The sequence below is a fragment of the Rhincodon typus genome, chromosome 13 (genome assembly GCF_021869965.1).
Source record: "Rhincodon typus isolate 14 chromosome 13, sRhiTyp1.1, whole genome shotgun sequence".
In the NCBI taxonomy this organism is placed as follows: domain Eukaryota; kingdom Metazoa; phylum Chordata; class Chondrichthyes; order Orectolobiformes; family Rhincodontidae; genus Rhincodon; species Rhincodon typus.
In genome coordinates this window covers 49,394,452-49,414,268 of record NC_063344.1, presented here as the reverse complement: position 1 = coordinate 49,414,268, position 19,817 = coordinate 49,394,452, and the positions used below count along the sequence as shown (strand labels likewise).

The following is a 19,817-nucleotide window of genomic DNA, read 5'->3' as shown; positions in this document are numbered from 1 at the left end:
ATTGAGAACGTAACACGGGTAAGGCCTTGATATTTCATGGAAGTGCCAGGCATTCATTAGCTGTTGGGTTTTACATCAGCTACATGGTAGTATGAACATGGATTGGATATGAGAAGAGCTTAAAAAGGTAAGTGAAAATGAATTTCTCTCTTTTTTACCTCACCATTAAATGCCTGATCATCAGTTGTATCTATGTTCAACCATGTGACTGAAAAATGACCTTACTCAAAGTGTTTGTCAAACTGTTACTTGTATCAACCGGCAAGCGGGTAAGTAAAAAAAAAATCAATCTCAAAAATGTATAAATATCTCTAAATTAGTGAGACTCATTTGCATCTAATACAGAAAATGATAGAGTACATTTTGCATTATTGGAAGTGTGGCCTTATATGATAATGCGAGTTGTTTAATTATTTCCCATTTCTTTCAGTATAGAAATCAATTGAGATCACAGTTCTAAAGCCTTATTTACTCAGAAAGTTTTATGGGCTCTTGGCTACAATCCAGCAACATAATCATTTTAGAACCGCTTGCCATTGTTTGTGCTGTCAGTTTGTGCAGAGTTTTTACTGTCTTTAAGGGAAAGTGCTGCTGTGTTCTGTTCATGAAGTAGACAATGTTCAAGTGGTGGATGAGGACAATGAGGGAGAGGAGTTGGATGGCGTGAAAGGTAGCGGAGGTGAAGGCTTAAAGTGGTCAAGAGGTCAAACTTTAGACATTGTATATGGATGAGCTAACGATTGCTTCAGAAGACATCAGTCTGGCCACTTCGGGCTTGGACTTCTGGAAATCTCACCAGCCAGCAATCTGTAGACAGAGGCATGATTGCAACGTTAGGATTAATCCCACCAGATGATCCCACCTCTAATATGAAAATTCAGCCTAAAAGCTATGATATTTACTGGAACAAATTAACGAAAATAATTTGTTCTCATTTCATTTCCAGTAAGGCATGCCATGAAAGATGACGGCCTTGGTATTTCTGATTTTTTGTTGCAGCTACAAAACCTTTGTTCCTACTTATAATGTTTTAGAGATAAACATTGGACACTTATGCATTGCAGCATATTCAAAAAAACAAATAATTATTTTACTTCTGGATATTTCCAAGCACATAAGAAAAATACAAAATGTAACAAAAAAATTCTAATAGGAAACAGAAACTATTGTTTGAAGCAGCTTTATTTTCACCTCTGTAGTGTGGTTGAAATGAGAGCTATAGGCAAATGTGCTTGGCCTAAATTGTGGTAAATTGTGGTTATACTGTAAATGTTATTTTTCCATTGTGGCCTTCTGTATGTTTGGTTTGTCACAGCTTGTTCAGCCAGCCCACATGTTAGAAGATAAATGCCATGTTTTTGGGGTTACTGCATTAATGAACGGCAATCCAAATATTTGCTGTATCAAACCCTGTTTCCTATAACTTTACATCCATGGAAAAGTTTACAGTGGAATGCATGATTTCAATTGCAAATGAATGGCATTAGCATAAGCTGACCTACAATTTCAAAAACAAAAGCTAAGAGCTCAAAAACAACTCTGAATACTGGCCTTTAATGCTAACACAATGCAGTGGGCATGAGCTTGTTATAAGTTAATGTGCAGTTACATTAAAGGACAATAACACCAACATCTACCTGACAATGTGGAAGCTTGCCCATTATGTCCTACCCAAACAAGCAGAACATATCCAATCTAACCAATTATCACCCATCAGCCTTCTCTCAATCATCAACAAAATGATGGAAGGGGCACAGCAGCGCAATTAAGCAACACGTATACAGCAGTAACCATGTCACAAATGCGCAGCTTAAGCTCTGCCAGGTCCAGTATGTCCCTGTCCTCATTATAGCCTTGGTCCAAATATAGACCAAAGAGTTGAATTTGAGGCATAGATTTAAGGGAGATGTGCGAGGAAACCTTTTTACACAGAGGGTGGTAGGTGCCTGGAACGCACTGCCAGTGGGGATGGTAGAAGCAGATGCATTAGTAAAGTTTAAAAACGTTTATACAGGCACATAAACAGGCAGGGAATAGAGAGATATGGACCATGTGCAGGCAATTGGGATTACTTTAGAATGACATTATGGTCAGCACAGACATGGTGGGCAAAGAGCCTATTCCTTTGCGAGAAGCAAGAGTGGGCTATTTGGCCCTTTGAGTTTGTTCTGTCATATAATAACAAAATAATTTATCTAGTTGCAGTCGCAGATCCACTTTCCTGTCTGCACCCTTATCCATAATTCCCTTGTCTGTTATGAAATATGGCTCTGGATTTTCTGAGGAATGGCAATCTCACATAATGGTGTATGGGGCATGGAGCCAACTGGATAGAGTGCCAAGGTACAAGGTGACAAGGTAAGTAATGCAGTCGGTGGAAGAAGTCAGGTCTGGCTAGGGGAAAGTGAGGTGGTGGTAGTACCCCTGGTGTTGGGGGGTGGGGGTGGGGTGGGGCAGGGTGGGGGGGGTTGGATGGAGTTGGGAAATTGAGTTGGGTCCAGCAGAAGGAAGGGGTCAGCAGTGTTGAGTTGGATCCAGGTAGGGAAGGATTGGGTCAGGTCAGTTCTGGTGCATCCAGTCACGTAGAGAGGGGACTAGTGGTGTCAGGTCAGGTTGGGATGTTTGGGAGAGGTGGGGGGTGGGGAAAGAGGGAGGCAGGTTTCAACATGGGAATTGGATCGTAGTATGGAGGGTGTGTATGGGCTGCTGGTCATGTAGTTTAGGTCATGTGAGGTAAGTATAGGGGTCACTTTAATAGTTAGTCAGGAGTTAGATTACGATTTAACAGTATAACTTTTCCCGAATAATTTTACATAATTCCATCAGAAATATCCAAAGTTCTGATTTAAGTGAAGATTTTTAGATGGTTCCAGGCTTAGTGGAATTGCCTTATGAAAAATTCAATTTAATAAAGCATTTCTTTCAGAGCTGTTAATGATGGGGATTCCATAGGATCCAATGTATGCTGGAATAATGGCTATCTGGCCAGGGGAAAATCCAGGTCAGCTCCTCAGTTCCAGAACATCTTCTTCAGTGTAGTGTCCTAGCCCCAAACATCTTCAGGTGCTTCATCTATAACTTCCCTCCATCATAAAGTCAGAAGTGGGGATGTTCACTATCTTTGTATTGTGATTAGCAACATTCACAGCTTCTCAGATATTGAAGCAGCCTATGTCCAAATGCATTAAAATAATGGTCAATATCCAGGTTTGGGCTGATAAGTGATAACTAACATTCGCGTCACAGAGGTGCCAGGCAAGAACATCCTCATCAGATAGAATACAACAATTAACATTCATTGGCATTATCATTGTTGAATCCTGTGTTATGAACATCCTGGCGGTTACCATTCACCAGAAATTGAATTGGATTGGCCATATAAATACAAGAGATGGTCAGAGGAATCCTGCAGCAAGTGACTGACTCCCCATTTACACCATCTACAAAGCACAAGTTAAAAGTGTGATGGAATACTCCCCACTTGTCTGGATGACAGCAATTTCAATAACACTCGAGAAGCTTGACACCATCCAAGACAAAGCAGCCCATTGATTTGACACCACATCCACACACTCCACCTGTTGCACAATCTGTCACAGCAATGTGTACCATCTATAAGATGCACTGGAGAAAGTCACCAACGCCCCTGAAACAGTATCTTCCAAAACTCACAATCATTGCTACATAAAAGGACTAAGGCAGCAGATAATGGGAAGACCACCATCTACAAGTTCCACTCCAAGTCATTCACCATTCTGTCTTGAAGCTATATTCTGAAACTCCCTCCCTAACACCGTTGTGGGTGAACCTAGACTAAATATACTGCAGCAGTTCAAGGAGGCAGCTCACCACCACTTTCTTAATGGCAACAATGCATGGGCAATAAATAATGACCCAGCCAGCAATATTTACCTGGCATGAATGAATAAAAGGAAAACAAAATGAGCTGAATTCTAGGTTGCCTTTGCTTATTTAAGTGATTGTACTGATTTTCTATTGAACTGTATTTATATAATTTGAGCAGAATTGTTTATCTTTTCACTTTGGATGGAAATTTCACAGCTCCGCCTGATGTAAGATCAGATTTGGCTGTGATGGCCTGAAGTTGCTTTGAGGTCAATCATTCGCTCAGCTTCTTTAGTCATTTCCTTGTTCAAAGCTCTAACGAAAGTGGCACTATAGCAATGCGTTTCTCCACCCATATCACATGACATGCTCACAGGTTACCTACTGCAATGCCTTTTAAACAATACCACTGCAGAGTTTTTAGTATGTAATAATTGATTAAATAGGTAATAACCAGAAATACTTAAAAAGCTTATAGAAAAACAAAAGGACAATTGAAAAGCAGAGAACTCACTAGCTTAAGATTTTAATACTTTGAATTTTGCAAGGTGCCACAGATAGTTGACACCACACTCTTACCTGAAGGACACCTGTACAGGAGTCCAGGAAGATACAACCTTTAGGTTCTTTCGAGATTTTTTCATCTTTGTAAAAGTTCATAATGTATGAGTTATCTGATAACTGTGTTAGCTGGAAGTATCGCCTTTTAAAGGACTGCAAAACAGAGTAAATTTTAATATTATACCCAGATAAAAAAAAATCTGAACAAAGGCAAGGTCATTAAACTACCAGCTCTAAACACAGAAAATGCAAAAACACCTCAGCAGATCAGCCTGTATCTAAAGAGAGAGAATTAGAGTTAGTCAGCAAATTTGCCATTCTACATCGAGCCCTGATATCAAAGACAAATGCAGATCTCAACCCCACACTTTGGTAAGAGCAGTCATTGAGCATTGATTTTGTCTTGTTTGGCCAATCAATGGCCAGAGGTTACGTTTGCCATCCACTTAAGGATGACAGGCAGGTTGTCAAAGGTATTGAAGGAGCTGCAGCCTCCTGTTGCAGATAAGGAAGAGAGAGGGGAGCTCCATCTTCAGGTATGCTCGCAAAACATGGTGTGAAATTCAAAATGGCCACTGCTACAGGACCATCAGTACGAAAGGGCCACCTCTCCAAAAGGCAACCCATAGCCACAGGTATAGCCAGGTCAGGAAGGATGTCTCAAACTCTTACTAGACTATGACCTGGATGGTGCTGGTAAACTAATACGCTGATCAGTTCACTTCCATTCTCATCCTCCATGTTTCAGTTCAATGACCTTTCATCACAACTGTAAAATGTTAGAAATGCAACAGGTTTTAAGCAGAAAAATGTGGAAGTTAAATGTTAGGGTGGAAGGGAGGAGAGTTGAAATTATAAAGGTGGTGGCACAAAGCAAAAGTGGATAAGAGTGGGGCAATAAAGAAACAAATGATAAATCCAGTGGGGGTGTAAAAGGCAACCAGAATCTTCACTCTCACGTTCTGTCCCAAAAGATGGGGTTAGAGGTTATGGCCTGAAATTGTTGAACTGACTGTTGAATCTGGAGGCCCTTGTTGAAAGATATGTGGAGGCTGCTCCATCCTCCTTTGAGGTTCATTACAACAAAGTTGGTTGTTGATTGTATATGAACAAGACATTGCTGTATACAGGTATTAAGTGGAGACAAATCTGTGCTTAAAGATATAGCAGCAGACTGAAAGGAGGATTATTACATGGAGGTGCATGACATGCAATGAATGTTTCTGCAAAATAAACAGAATTGTGGACAATACACTTCTGAATGATGCAGAAGCTAGTTTGAGGCTAAAGATTACAATTTTCACATACAGCCCGTGTGTAGTCTCAGGTTTAGATTTCCCAGATTAGAACGACATGTTGGTCATCAAACTGTTTTTATACTAGATTTCCAGCAGTATTTTGTACATGAATCAGCGTGACTTTTCAACAATTTGGAGTGAAAAGCAACATAACATTTGCTAAAACACCAAAACCAAAAATTAGCCGGAACTAATATTGAACATTTTAACCTTTTCAGGAACGTAAAATTTGCAAACTAATGCTGCTGAAAACAATGTTTGTTCAGTTTGCTTGTGTTCTAATACTTTGAACAGTTATGCATTGTAAAATTTTAAACAAATCCTGCTGTATTAATGGAATCAATTAAGGAAAGAACAACTTACTCGGACAGTAATGCTGTTATTCACAGTGCTATTGAAATTCCCTTTGTAAAGCCAGCCAGACCTGAAAATGCTCATTCCTCCTCCACCACCACCCCCTCCTTTTGAAGAGGATAGAGATGTAGTGTCCTATAAATGATAAAAGTTGAAATACCTTGTTGTTTTACTTCTGACTTAATTAAATTTTCTCTCTCTTCACCCGCTCTCCCAAGCAAATTATAGTAATAGTTTGTACTGTATCTTGCATTCACGCAGTTTGAAGGATGTACAAGTGAGACATAGACATCTGTATGACTTCAGGATAACTTAATATTAACCTACTAGAGAGATGGTGCAATGATCCCCTAATACACAGTAATGTGACAATTATGACATAATTAGATATGTACTTGAGTTCAGGTCACATTAACAGCAAAACATCTTCAAATTGTACAATTGAAATTACTAACGCCAATTTGAAACAGTATTCTTCTACCATAAACAAATCTAATAAATCAAATTATTTACATAGTACCAAATGTTCCTCTGGCTTCTAAGATTTACCACAGACACTTTCCCATTATGAAAGGATTATAGTTCTCATGCTTCATACACCGCGTTCTCAATTTTCCAAACAGTGAATTCCTAAATTCACCAATGCACCTTAGAAAGGCAGAAAGGAAATGCCACATATCTCTTATAACAGGGTTGATTGAGGGTGACATTTAATAGTCAGGGGTTTAGTCTGCACTCTGACTGTTAAACATCACCCAAACATGCTGAATGACATAAGGTGCCCAAAGGGGGAAAGGAAGTAATACAACTTAAAAAATGTGACCAAAAAAAAAAGTTGCATTTCAGCAATGCTGTTCTCGACTGTGTATGAAATAAAATTGCTGCTATGCTTTCTCAGGCCATTAAAGATTGCATTTGGGCAACACATTCCAGTCGTATTGCTTTTGAGTTGTAATAACAGAAATCTCACTGAATACGAATGAATTAACTTTCTCCTAACCAAGGGGAAATGCTTTCTTTTGTCTTGTCTGATCATAGTGCTGCTATTTACATTTTAATTGTTGATAATTATGATTTAATTGCAGACTGAATTTTATGTTTAGGTTTAGATTCAATGAGCAAATCTGCAATCACAAAAGTGAAAAGCAAACATAAATGTTAAATTACAACATTGGCAGTCAACATTTCACCAAATGTAAAAATAAATCCAACAAGGCATACATTAACAATAATGATTTATATCATTTGAACAATATTTCATGATTTTGTCACGTATATCTACCTCATCTTTCTCAACATCGTCATGGTCAATCTCAAATGTATGTGAAGGCAGTTTATCTGGTCTAAACTGTTTCCTACAAAAGAAACACATTTCTGGTTATCTTAGTCATCTTTTTAACTATATAAATTTAGACTCTCTAAACAGTTTTACTTCTCTCAACCTTTTGGATCCTTAGTAATAATATCTAATTAATATTGCACTAAGTTTTTAAGAATGTACTGTTGTACTAAATGGTGGCAATTACACATGATTTTGGTATAATATTATTAGATTTCTGCATATTTTTGACTCAAATGAATTAACCAGTTGAATAGGTCGGAAAAGGATTGAACTCCCATTCTCTCCCCATCCTTACAATACCCTCACTTTAACTGTCCTGCTAATCAATCAGTGCCAGCTTCCTGCAGAATTCTGTTGTCAAAATAAATGGGAAAGCTGTAGGATAGACAGAAATGTTCATCCCATTTTAAGGAAATGATATTTTGTCTGGTGGCACTGTATCTTTCAACTACACCTAAGTTTATATCAAACAATACTTTAACATTGACACATCTTCAGTCAAAAATTTATTCACTTCTGCACAAAGGCACAATTAAGGTACCAAACATTCCTCAATTACAAACAAATAATTGACATTCAGGGACATTCAGATGGTCAGCAGTGAAACTGGTTGTGGACCAAGGCAAGATAAAATATGCGACAATATGACCAGAGATTAAAATTAGACCTCTTTATAAAAAGAACTTACCGAGGTAACTGTTTAAGATCCCCTGAATATTCTTCATATTTGTAGTTCACTGTATTCCAATTTGAATTGTAGTATTTGCAGGCCTGAGAATGCAAGAAAAAAACTTAGCCTGCAAGACCATGTCCAAAATTCCTTACAATCCCAGTATTTCCAACCCAAATTTCAGAGTTTACTTCTAAGGTAAAATATTGCAGATTCTGGAAACATGAAAACCAGAAGAAAATGTTGGCAGTATTCAGTATCCAAAGACAGAAAATCAATATTAGTGTTTCAGGTCAATAATCATACATCAGAACTTCAAAAAAGAATCAGTGACCTGAAATGTTAACTATCATTTTCCTTTCCACACATGTTGCCAGACTGGCAATTAATTTCAGCACTCCTGTTTTAATTACCAACTTTAATGGCTCTCATCATTGGGAATATGTAAACCATCCTGCAAATTGTGTTAAAGAAGAGATAGCTTGTGAACTGTATAGCACCATAAAGGCGACGTAACAAAATAGCTGAATTTGTACATTAATTGCCAATTTAACTCACCACAGAAAATTATCATAATTAACAGCACAAATCCCTTTTCAATGGGGACAAAGTTAAAGGGCAATCAATTTCTTCAGCCTAGAAAATGTGAACAATTTGAACCATTGAGTCACATTGATACGGGGAATAAATTATATGAAAAAAATTAAACTTTTGGCTTTACATTTTTTCTTACTTTCAATTTGTTTCTTTCTTCTGTGTCTTTTAATGCAATCTTTCTTTTTAACTGATTCACTTCTAAGTGAATCTGACATATACATTTCTCTGTCATTCCTCTGTTTAATTCTTAATAATTAAATACTATTAGTTCAAGAAATTGACGATTCCATGATGGTGAAATGCTCTAACTACATTGTTATCAGCTCACACTTCTAGCAATGTGCTTGAGAAAAGTGTGAACTGAAGGCTGAGGGGTAAATGTCTAACTGATATGATCCACTAAAAAGTGTTCCATGCTAACCAAGTTTTCAATGAATAATTATGGAGTGTATGTGCTCTTTAGTAGAATTAGAGATCTAAGTAGATCAAAATGAGTTTCTTTAATTAACAATGTGCTCGAGACATTTTATTTAGAGCCTTCACACTCCTCATTACTTGAGTGAAACATTGAACAAAACAAACCCCATTTCTGAAGAAGGGTCTAGACCTGAAACGTCAGCTTTCCTGCTCCTCTGATGCTGCTTGGCCTGCTGTGTTCATCCAGCTCTACGCCTTGTTATCGCAGATTCTCCAGCATCGGCAGTTCCTACTATCTCTGTAACACCTTACTCTAATGTCAGTTTCCATAATATACCATTCAGATATTAATTCTTTTAATCTAATTATTCAATGTCTTACCAAAAAATTCATTTCATGCTAGCTTTAATGAAAGCAATTGTGAACAGTAAAAGAATAGCTTATTTTGTCAGAACGTATAATACCCTTTATATGCCTCTATCGAATGTAACCAGGATTCAGCACCTAAATCATATCAATTAGCTGCTTGAACACATTATTTAAGGTACAGAGGTATTTTATTGTAAAGTTGCATTTAGCGACAATGCACATATTACTCCGTGTATTGTCTGTTGTGGGATGAACAGCCAGGTGTATTGGTTGCTTACAACAGAAACTACAGATTTGTCAGTTAACAAACACCAAACACACCATTACTAATACTCTACCAGTACAGTCGAGTACAAGATCCACTGTTGTACCTATTCTCAAACAATATACCGGTTGACTGTTTTACTCTTGATTACAAATTTTAAATAATTTTGTTTCCAGACCTTTATTACTCTCAATTAACAGCAGTATTAATCTGGTACTAGCATTATACCATCCTTCTAAACTACAGGATCAGACCAGTGAAGGACACCAGCGGGAAGGGATGTGGGGGCAGGGACGATGGGACAGGAGAAGGGAAAAGTATATTTTGAGTACTGCCTAAATGCAGCAGCAGTCACTTCTAGTTTCCTCTGTTTTTGGTTAACTGCAGTGCCTTTTCCTAGGTGAAAGCAGCTTTCAGAAAGTCTTTACATTTATCTGCCAAATAATTCTTGGCCTTCAATGTTTTGCTTTTCTGTTCAGCTGCCCTTTCAGTGTTTGGCACAGTAACCAGGATTTTGATATCCTGAGCACTTGACCAAGCTAAGTAACACCCTTTTGTCTGAGATATTGGCTTACTCTAAATAATAAGTTGTTTCCAATAAAAACATTGCTGCAAAGTTGAACTTTGGAGAAATGAGAGGAGGCCTAGGTACTTTTGTGTCTCTTCTTAGAGGGTAATGTGAACATTAGTGTCATCCACCTCAAACGTCACAATTCTCTTCCCCCAATTTGTTCTGATTTGCAGTCCAACTTTGTTGAGGTTTGTTTCTGTGAACTCTTCTTTAAGGTCTCTCAAATAGTGTCATATCATCCGCAAAATGTAAAACACCAAGATCGGAGTTCACGTGTGCAAGATGTGTTCAAAATAAATTTTTGCTTTACAATTCAGGCAGTCATATGGCAAAGTCGGTTACAGAATCCACCAATTTTCATTCCATTGAAATTAACTTAGCTCAGTTGGCTGGATGGCTGGTTTGTAATGCAGAGTGAGGCTAACAGTGTGGGCTCAATTCCCATACCAGCTGAGTTATCATGAAGGACTCTCCTTCTCAACCTCTCCCCTCACCTGAGGTGTGATGGCCCTCAGATTAGACCACTAATAGTCACCTCTCTCTCTAATGAGAGAACAGCCCTTAGGTCCATCGGACTACAGCTACTTTCTCTTTACCTTATCATTTTGCTGAATCCATGCTGTAAATTCCCAATGGCTTTTGTGTGCTTTATATCCTGGGGTACCCAGAGTTAAAATATATTTCCCTTATTATGATAACCTAGGAAAGTTTTTCGCACAAATTAATTGTTAATTATATTATCCTTGCTGTCCATTCATTTTCCATCCAAAATTCATCTTCTGTTTTAGAGAGTTTAGTTACCCATAGCTACTTATCAGAAAATTATATATTGGATATCTGAGACCCTGCTGTTTACCCACCTTCAATGAAGTAGTACCCAAATGGAAAGGAAAGTAGGGTGGTGTGTCACATAATGGGCAGCCAATACCCAATCACCCTAAAGATGTTGAATTTCTTCTCTTTATATGTTTTAATTCCAATTTTTGATCAGTTTCCTGTCAAGACTGTTGCGATGTCTCTGCCTAAATCACCTTGTTCTTTGTGACTTTACAGCTCTGTTTTCATTCAGTTCTCCTGTGGGAGAACCTAGGAAACGTTCCATGAATGTGAAATATTTTTACTGAATGGTAAGATTATAAAAGAACAAGACTCAAAAAGCTGAAATTAAAGTCCCAAAGCACAACATTAAACAGTCCTTATGAGAAGCATTCCTATTAATTATTTTGATTTGAATTAAACATAAGCAGAATGCTTACACACTCCCCAACAGCAACTTGTGTTTTTTTCTCAGTGATCAATTTTCAATCGGTAAGATTGCAGCAACACTGGGCTTTATTTGTAACTGCATTACATTTCAATTTATTCATTAGTTTACACCCGAAATATTATTTTAAAGGAAATTCAAAACAAATGCAGTACTATTGATTATTCATAAAGTCAATTGAACACAAAATCTTTCCACAACTCTCTTGTGATACCAAAAATACTTCTCCATGAATTATGTGAAAGGAAGAAGTCCCGTTTAATATATTTTATCAGCTAGGCAAAATGTAATTTGTATGTTTTAGTTATTTTTTTGTTGTCTATGAATTATTTTATTGATCATCTAAGTATGACCCAGCTCGGCCCACCTGCCAAATTTTTGCTTTTCGTTTAAAATCATCACACAGGCCAAGTCATACTTCCAAAACAAAATATCTTCCCTGCCCTCTCAGGTTACTTTCATGATTCAATAGTAGGACATGTCGAAGGGGGATTGTGATGTTTCATTTTTATAGCCACCTAAAAGTCACAGACTCTTGGTTAAGCAAATTGCAAATGGTGAAAACCTCCACCATTATCTGATATTCAACCAACCATTGTTAATTTGTATTATTGTTCATTTAAAATTAGTCAGTTCAGGAGAAAATGCAGTGGCAATAAACATAAGCCTTCAAGCTAAAGTTAAAGCCTTCATGTTCCACTCAACCAACTGTGAAAATGCATGGACTTTACTGGTGGATTCCAAACCTAATATCATTGAATTTCACTCCCTTTTGCTTTGTAACTTCCTATTTGCAAATTTTATCAAAATTGTCCTAAAAGATGCTATGCACTTACACCAGCGCCAAAGTACTCCATGCTCCCGCCACCCTCTATGTAAAGAATCACTTCATGACTGTCTGTTCCTTCTCTCAATCATAATATTAAACTCATGATACCATTGTCAATAACATCCAAACCAGAGGAAATAGTCTTTCCACAGTTACTCTATCAAAATGCAAAAGAAAGTTATAAAATCTCTGCTAAATGATCAATTAACATTCTCTGCTACAGTGAAAATAGTTCTGATATTTCTTGTCTCTGTTCAAAACCATAGCTGCTTACTGCATGCATAATTCTTTTGAAGCCATGCCTACACTCTTTAGGGCTTTAGGAATAAAGAAAAGCCAATCCCAAGATGCAGGACAATGCAAACAAAGCATCACGGAGGATTTCATAGCTGACAATGCCAGTGGATCATAGGAAGAAAGGGACTGTCTTGGATTATGGAGAAATGTGATATTCACTGACAATGCAAACCAATGCAAGCATACAAGGAGGAAACAGCCTGAGAGTCTAGATCAGAGTTACCTGTGTCCTGTCTCCTCCACAATGTTGTTCACCACTGGGTGTCCAAGAGTGATAGATACTCCCCTTTTGCAAAATTTGAAGACAATATATATTTCAAAAGTCAAGTTGGTCAATATACCAGGAACCTATTACAATCAACATGATGGAAATTCTCAGAGATGGTAAGGGGTAAGGAATGATGGTATAAGATAATAAACAGCCAACAAGATCTCCACCTGCCTGGTGAAAAAAAACGACACCAGCAGCCCTTAAATACACCTACTGCACTCATTGCCATTTCCATACAATCCTGTAGCCTGTAATAATTCGTGGGGCCTTTTGCAGGGGTGGCCAATTTTAAGTGACTTCACAGGTACATGAAACTTGTCCAGATTGAATTATTTGCATGGAAGCTGATGCAGTAGCAATTGGGCAGGATCCTTATTATTGTATGCATTAAAAGCATTCTTTTAAATATAAGTAGCTTTTGTTGCAATTGGAACTGACTGACCTCCACAAGACCATCAACAGTTAACTGAATAGAGTGTGCATTGTCTCCATTGTTCTTCATGGCAGAGAAACATGGAGTTCAGAATTGATATTTGTGGGGCCAGAAGAAGAAGTTGCCACCATTCTTGCAGAAAGTAGAATATTAAAATGTCATAAATTCAGAACAATGTCTGACATGACTTATTAAAACAAATACGTATTTAAAAATGATTATCCAAGCTTCATACACTCACAGCTGGTTTTTAAAATTAGACATCGAATACTTCCTCTAAAAATCTCTTAGCGCTATATTAGACATCCTGGTTGCAAACTTTGGCATCTTAGCACCGAGATATTCAGACTCATTTTTGCTTCCAAAAGAAGATGGTAGGGCATACACATGCTTCTGATGCAGGCCATGTCAGAAGCCATTTTGAAGGCATTGGCAGCATGCAGGGACCGTTCACAGAAAATATACAGAGGAGGCAGAACAACATATCAATCAGCAAATAATATCGATCTAATCCCAGCACGACCATTTTTAAACAATCTAGCTCACATTCTTTCTTAATCCTCAGCAGGTGAAAACCAGTGAAGCAGTGAGATGTCCCTATCAAAACTACATGCATTTAAAAGAATTGTCAATTATTTAAAAGAATTGTCAATTGTTTACGTGTCAATTACTGATTAATTTGTACTGGCATTGTAGCATTATGGAAGTCTCTGGTAGTTTCTGGAGGTTTTCCACCATTTTTAACCATCATTGTAAGCAATGTGGCATGTTAGTGAACTTGATTCTAACTCAGCAATTCCACTTACAGACATGGCTGCAGTTCAATTGGTACTATCCATTATGGGCAACATGCCAGGGAGAAATTGCAGAGATCACACCATTAATTGTTTTACTATGTTTATTTTTCAGCAGGGTAATCCTACTCAGTTAAACCTCAACTAAGAGAAATTTCAGATCATCGAAGGAACTTAGTTAGCTTTACCAGCAATATTGGGTCCTGCAATGAAATGTGTTTCAGTGAAGACTTCCTGATGGAAATTATCAAATATAGCCACAACTGTAACATCAGAGCAGGACAAAGATTATGTTGTCAGTGACATGAGGTGACCATAGCATGAAATTTTATGCATTGAACTCCTTCCAGGCAAGAGCTGCTGAGATTGAAGATGCTTCCCAGACCACATAGTGCAACAGTGCAATAATAGAGGTAATTGAGGTTCTGTATTTCATTTTCTCCTACCAGAGAGAAGTAGGTTGAACAAGCACACCACATTGTGATGATTACAGTAAAATCACAATGGGTCAAATTGCAGGAGGCCAGCCTACAAATGAGTGTTAAGTGGGACTTCAATATTCCCTTGGTGCATATCTTCCTGTACCTTCACCTATCACAACAGGTTCACATAGTGCCGCTCCAGCAGCATGGCTTACAGAAGGCTGCTCAACTAACTCTGGGCCTAGATGACCCAATCCTCATTACAACATCTCAGCATGGGCAGCAATGATCTGAGTTGACAGGCAGTGACAAGTGCAGATTAACAGCGAAGGAAAACAAATGCCCTCATTCTGAGAGACAATACTCCATGGAGACTTTGTTGCTCCCACAGGAATCATCTCATTTACTTAAGCTGTTGAAAGACTGCTGTGACATTCTGCAATTTCTTGAAGCACTGCAATACGCAGTGATGATGGCAAATATTAGTTTGTGTAGCATCAATCCAAACTTGCATGTGACAACTCTGAGTTTGAGAACTGAGAGAGCAGCCTTGAGGTGCTGCAACATGTTTGGGTCTGCAGTTGAGTAAAGCAGGATGCATATTGGAAAGGACCAACTCCAAGATCTGCACAAAGATCTGTGCAAAGGTGGCTCGGATGCCTCTGTGACTTTTAACATTGAGTAAAGGATTTGGGAGGCCTCCCAATGCACACTTCATTCCATACAACATTCATCCTCTTCTGCAGCTTAGCCCATTGAAGTTCTCGCCGAAGTCCTGTGTTGTAGAATATATGGTATGCCTTGCTCTCAGGTGATTGTAGAACACTCATGCAGAGTGTCTCACCATGTACAATCCTGCCTATTAGTTATCCTTTAAAATGCCATAGAATCAGTCCTTAAGCTAGTGCTAGCCAGCATGAGAAAGTGTGATGAATTTTCCTCATTGTCAATTTCTCCTTCTCTTCCATTTCTCTTCCACCATTACTTGCCCTGGTTACAGTTCTGGAGAAAGAGGGGAAAGCATGGCGTTCATTTTGATAGAATCTCCAGCTTGCAAACCAGAGTGTTGACTAAGTGGGAAAGAGACTTGAGAAGAATGATTAAATGTGAAGATACTGTTTTCTTCAAGGGTTTCAGCCATTGTGCCAGACATGGCCTCAACCAAGGTCACTAAAAGTGGTGACCAAAGTTCCCTCTATTGGTTTAATGTTATGTAGTTTCAAACTTTTCTGTTGAAGCAATGCTGCCATTTGGCCTGCAAGAGAGAGAGGAAGTGTGTCAGTTAGTATGGTGCGACGTGTTTAAGTGATGTGGCTGTCTTAACTCAATGGTTGATAGTAAGTACTAGCTTGTGAGATGAAGGTTTGACACTTGCAGCAGTGAGAACTGTGTAAGGATGAGACCAAGTGTTGGATGTTAAGAATGAGTCATGAATGCAGCCTCATAACTCACTTTGCCTCCTGCTTAGACTTAGGAACAAACAATTCCAGCACCTGCTCCAGCCAGAGTATACTTCCCCTTTGAGGGTTTTGGATGGTTCTAAGTAATAGGCAAGCTTTAAACTATGCTTAAAAAACCTGGCCCCCTTGCTGACATATTCAAACATTCAACTGAATGTTTTGTGCCAACTGCATAAACCAATGAAGCAAATTAGCAGGCTATGTAACATTGGTAAGTTGCCTATATCAGAAAAAATGTGAATGGGTTAATCTTGCATCACATTTGTTTTCAGGGTTTATTGAATTATTCCCCTCCTCCTTCTGCCACATCACACACATTGACGTTATATTGTCGTAAGAAGCAAGACATTCAACTACAATTTTGCACTCATCTCTTCAACAACACAACCAACAGATATATTCAGGATCTTATGTCAGCGCTTCATATCAGAAAGTGTATTTGTAAAAGCCTCAAAAAAATAGCAAAACTTGACAAATGCCTTCAAAAGCCTAACCACTCAAAAACAATCCTATTAAAAATAAGATTATGAAACAAACACATCAGCCAGGAAGTGTTCTCTTTGCTATTTTAGGAATCACGTCAGCCAATTTATTTGAAACTGATTGATGCCTCTGCTAAAATAACAGAGAAAGGAATTTCATGTATATGTGCAAACATTCATCTACTGGTACCCTATGGCATAATTTCCAGGCCAACTATTTTGTGTGAAAATGCAACAGAGCCTTTCATAATGTAACCTGCAGGTATACCCACAGTGAATCACTTTTGTTACAGGACAAGAGAGCAGACTGCAGCAATTCCCAGATTCACAAAGTGAGGGAGAAACTTCAAGGTATGATGTTAAACTTTTACTTCTGTCCCACTGCATCCAGCCACACACTGATCTCCCTCATCCACTCAAAAACATTTAAGATCTCGCATCTAGGATGCAAGCATTTCACACCTACACCAAATTTGGCTTTAAATTCAAAAATAATTTCCCCATGTTTAACCATAGCAATAAGAATACTTGTACTGACTTTAACAATAGCTTAATAGGGCTCCATTCCTGTCATTCTGAATCAAGCTCTGGATAAACCATTTGATTTTACAGTGAGAAACGTTTTAGAACAAACATTTATTTGGCAAATGAAGACTAGATATTACATTTTGCCCAGTTCCTGATAAGCACAGCAGCCCTGGGCCAAGGTGGGATAACCTTAACTCCAATGCTAAACACAGGCTGTAATTATTCTGAGCTGCTTCAAATCCTTTGGCGGCCTATATATTTCAGAAGGGAGAAGTGTAATTAGTGACCCTTTAGAAAATTAGAGCTGACAAATTAATTTCTTGTCCATCCATGCCAGATCACAACCTGATCAATTTTACTAGCCAATCCCCTTGTGAAACCAGCCAAATTGAATTCCTCTACATTTTGGCATCACCCAGGGCTGAAGATTCCTAATGGGGTTGGAAGTAGGTGTGTCCTTTTAAGTTGAGGCCTAGGTTTTCCCTTGTGTTGGCTGGGAAAAGAAATCTTAAAGAAAAACATATGTACCTGTTCAGGCTTCTGATCTTAAACCTCTTCCCTGTTCTCTATTTGGTGAGAAAGACACTGCGGTTTCCTACTGGGTTGGGGGGTGTCTGGTTTGTATGATACGCTTTTTAAAAAAATGATACCTGGAAATAAATGTTCCGGTTGTTCTTGAGCTCCATTTTGAAACATAAAAGAATGTGTTGGACCAGCATGTCCCATTTACTGGTTTTACTAGTTCTTCCCTCAGGGTTCTGAGGCTGCCCATTAAAAATCTACTTGAATCCTCATGATATCATCTAGGAACTGATATGATTACTAATGTTCTTTCTAACCATGCAATCATTGGAAAGCATACTCACATCAATTGCCATACCACTACATGATGTTCACTTCTAGAAGCCACTGTTGCGCATGGAACTTGGAGATCCACAGAGGTGGAAGAAAAATTAAAGGAAAATGATGACTACATAAAAAAAACACCAGATTTATTTGGGTGTCATTGCTTTTTCATTAATAGATCGAACTATATATTTAATATTTCCTGCCTTTTCAGATTTTCGTAGACATAATCTTAGAATCCCTACAGTGTGGAAACAGGCCCTTCAGCCCAACAAGTCCACACTGAACCTCAGAGCATCCCACCCAGGCCCATCCCCCGATAACCCACCCAATCTACACATCCTTGAACACTATGGGCAATTTAGCATGGCCAATCCACCTAGCCTGCACATCTTTGGACTGTGGGAGGAAACTGGAGCACTCGGAGGAAACCCACGCAGACATGGGGAGAATGTGCAAACTCCACACAGACTATCGCCTGAGGGTGGAATCGAACCCGGGTCCCTGGTGCTGTGAGGCAGCAGTGCTAACCACTGAGTCAGTTTGAAATCAATGCTGTTAATAAGAGTGAACAAATATTGGACATCTTCATATAATTTCTGCCTGTCCACAATTTGACAGAAACATAGTCTTTAACATAAATGGGTCAATGCTTGAGTTAACATAGCAGACAATGTCTTCCGAATGCATTAATCATCTTCAATTTTCTCAGCAGTAATTTTGAGCTGGTAATTTCTTTTGATCCAAACTGATTTACCTTGCTTCCTGAAGAACAAGAATAATTGCAATCACTAAAAAAAAAAACTTGTGTTCAGGAAAATGTGGTTTTCTAGAAAAGGGTAAGGACGTTGTGTATGTGCTTTTGGGTGAGCTTGACAAACTGACTCCAACATGGATAATGCAATTACCCTATTGATCGTAATCCTTCAAAAATTGATTGCTGGAAGAAAGATAATAAATATTCTCTAATGATTGTTCCAATATGAGTAGATAAAATTAAGTTGAGTTGAAGGTTTATAATATATTACTAGATTGAGCCTGAGTTCTAAAGTTGTGGTAAATGGATTTTTGCCTTTTAGTTCTTTAAAGGTGACTCATTTTTTAAAGGTCAGAATCTCATACTTTTAGCACTGGTTCGAAGCAGCATTTTCATGAAATCATGTGAATTAAGCTAAATGACTAGGCAAGCTACCAAGTAAAATAATTACTGAAGTTTTTTTTTGACTCAGAGAGATGCCTGATGCAAGTTCAGTGTAGAAGAAAAGATCCACACATGCAGATACCCAGTATGTAGTCTCAAAATGGCCAAAGTTGCCTCTTGCCTGCCCTCTGAAGTGGCCTAGCGAGTCATCAGTTCAAAGGCAATTCAGGGTAGGCAACAAATGTTGGTCTTGACAGAAACACAGATATCTCACAAAATGATAAATAAAGAGAGAAAGCCCACAGGGATTTTCCTGGAGTTCAGTGATAAAATTCATGGAGTTAGTCCCAGCTTATCTCTCTCAGGGAGAGATGGAGGGTATTCACCAGTAAATGCATAGAAATTCATCATAAGGAAAAGCTAGTGACCTCATTAGTTGAGTAAGAAATTTTAAAGCAAAGATAGCAATGATACTTCATTGGGTTCTGAGTGTCTGTCAAGAATATTTAAAATAAAGACTTGAATCATTTTCTTTGATAAGAAATTTCCAAATTCTCTATTTTGAGTTCTGAAGAAGTGTAACTGGATCCAAAGCATTAACTCTGTTTCTCTCCACAGATGCTGCCAGTCCTGCTGAGTTTTTCCAAACTATTTTTGTTTCCAAATTGCCGATGTTGTTTTCTTCAAAGTACATTGGCATGCTAATGTGAATATATTTAGTGCTAAACAAATTGCGAAAATAAACCTAATCTATCAAGCC

The 19,817-nt window shown here is 38.2% G+C and overlaps 1 protein-coding gene across 10 annotated transcripts in view; it reads right to left on the bottom strand.

Annotated features, from left to right (window-relative positions):
• dock10 (dedicator of cytokinesis 10) overlaps positions 1-19,817 on the bottom strand; it is a 332,745-nt gene that overhangs the window by 141,885 nt on the left and 171,043 nt on the right. For all 10 annotated transcript variants that reach the window (XM_048604383.1, XM_048604388.1, XM_048604384.1 and 7 more), the window contains exons 4-7: positions 8,090-8,172; positions 7,342-7,414; positions 6,069-6,194; positions 4,426-4,560 (exon numbers count right to left, since the gene is read on the bottom strand). In XM_048604383.1, the coding sequence (XP_048460340.1) occupies positions 4,426-4,560; positions 6,069-6,194; positions 7,342-7,414; positions 8,090-8,172 (417 nt within the window). The remainder of the gene's footprint in view (positions 1-4,425; positions 4,561-6,068; positions 6,195-7,341; positions 7,415-8,089; positions 8,173-19,817) is intronic.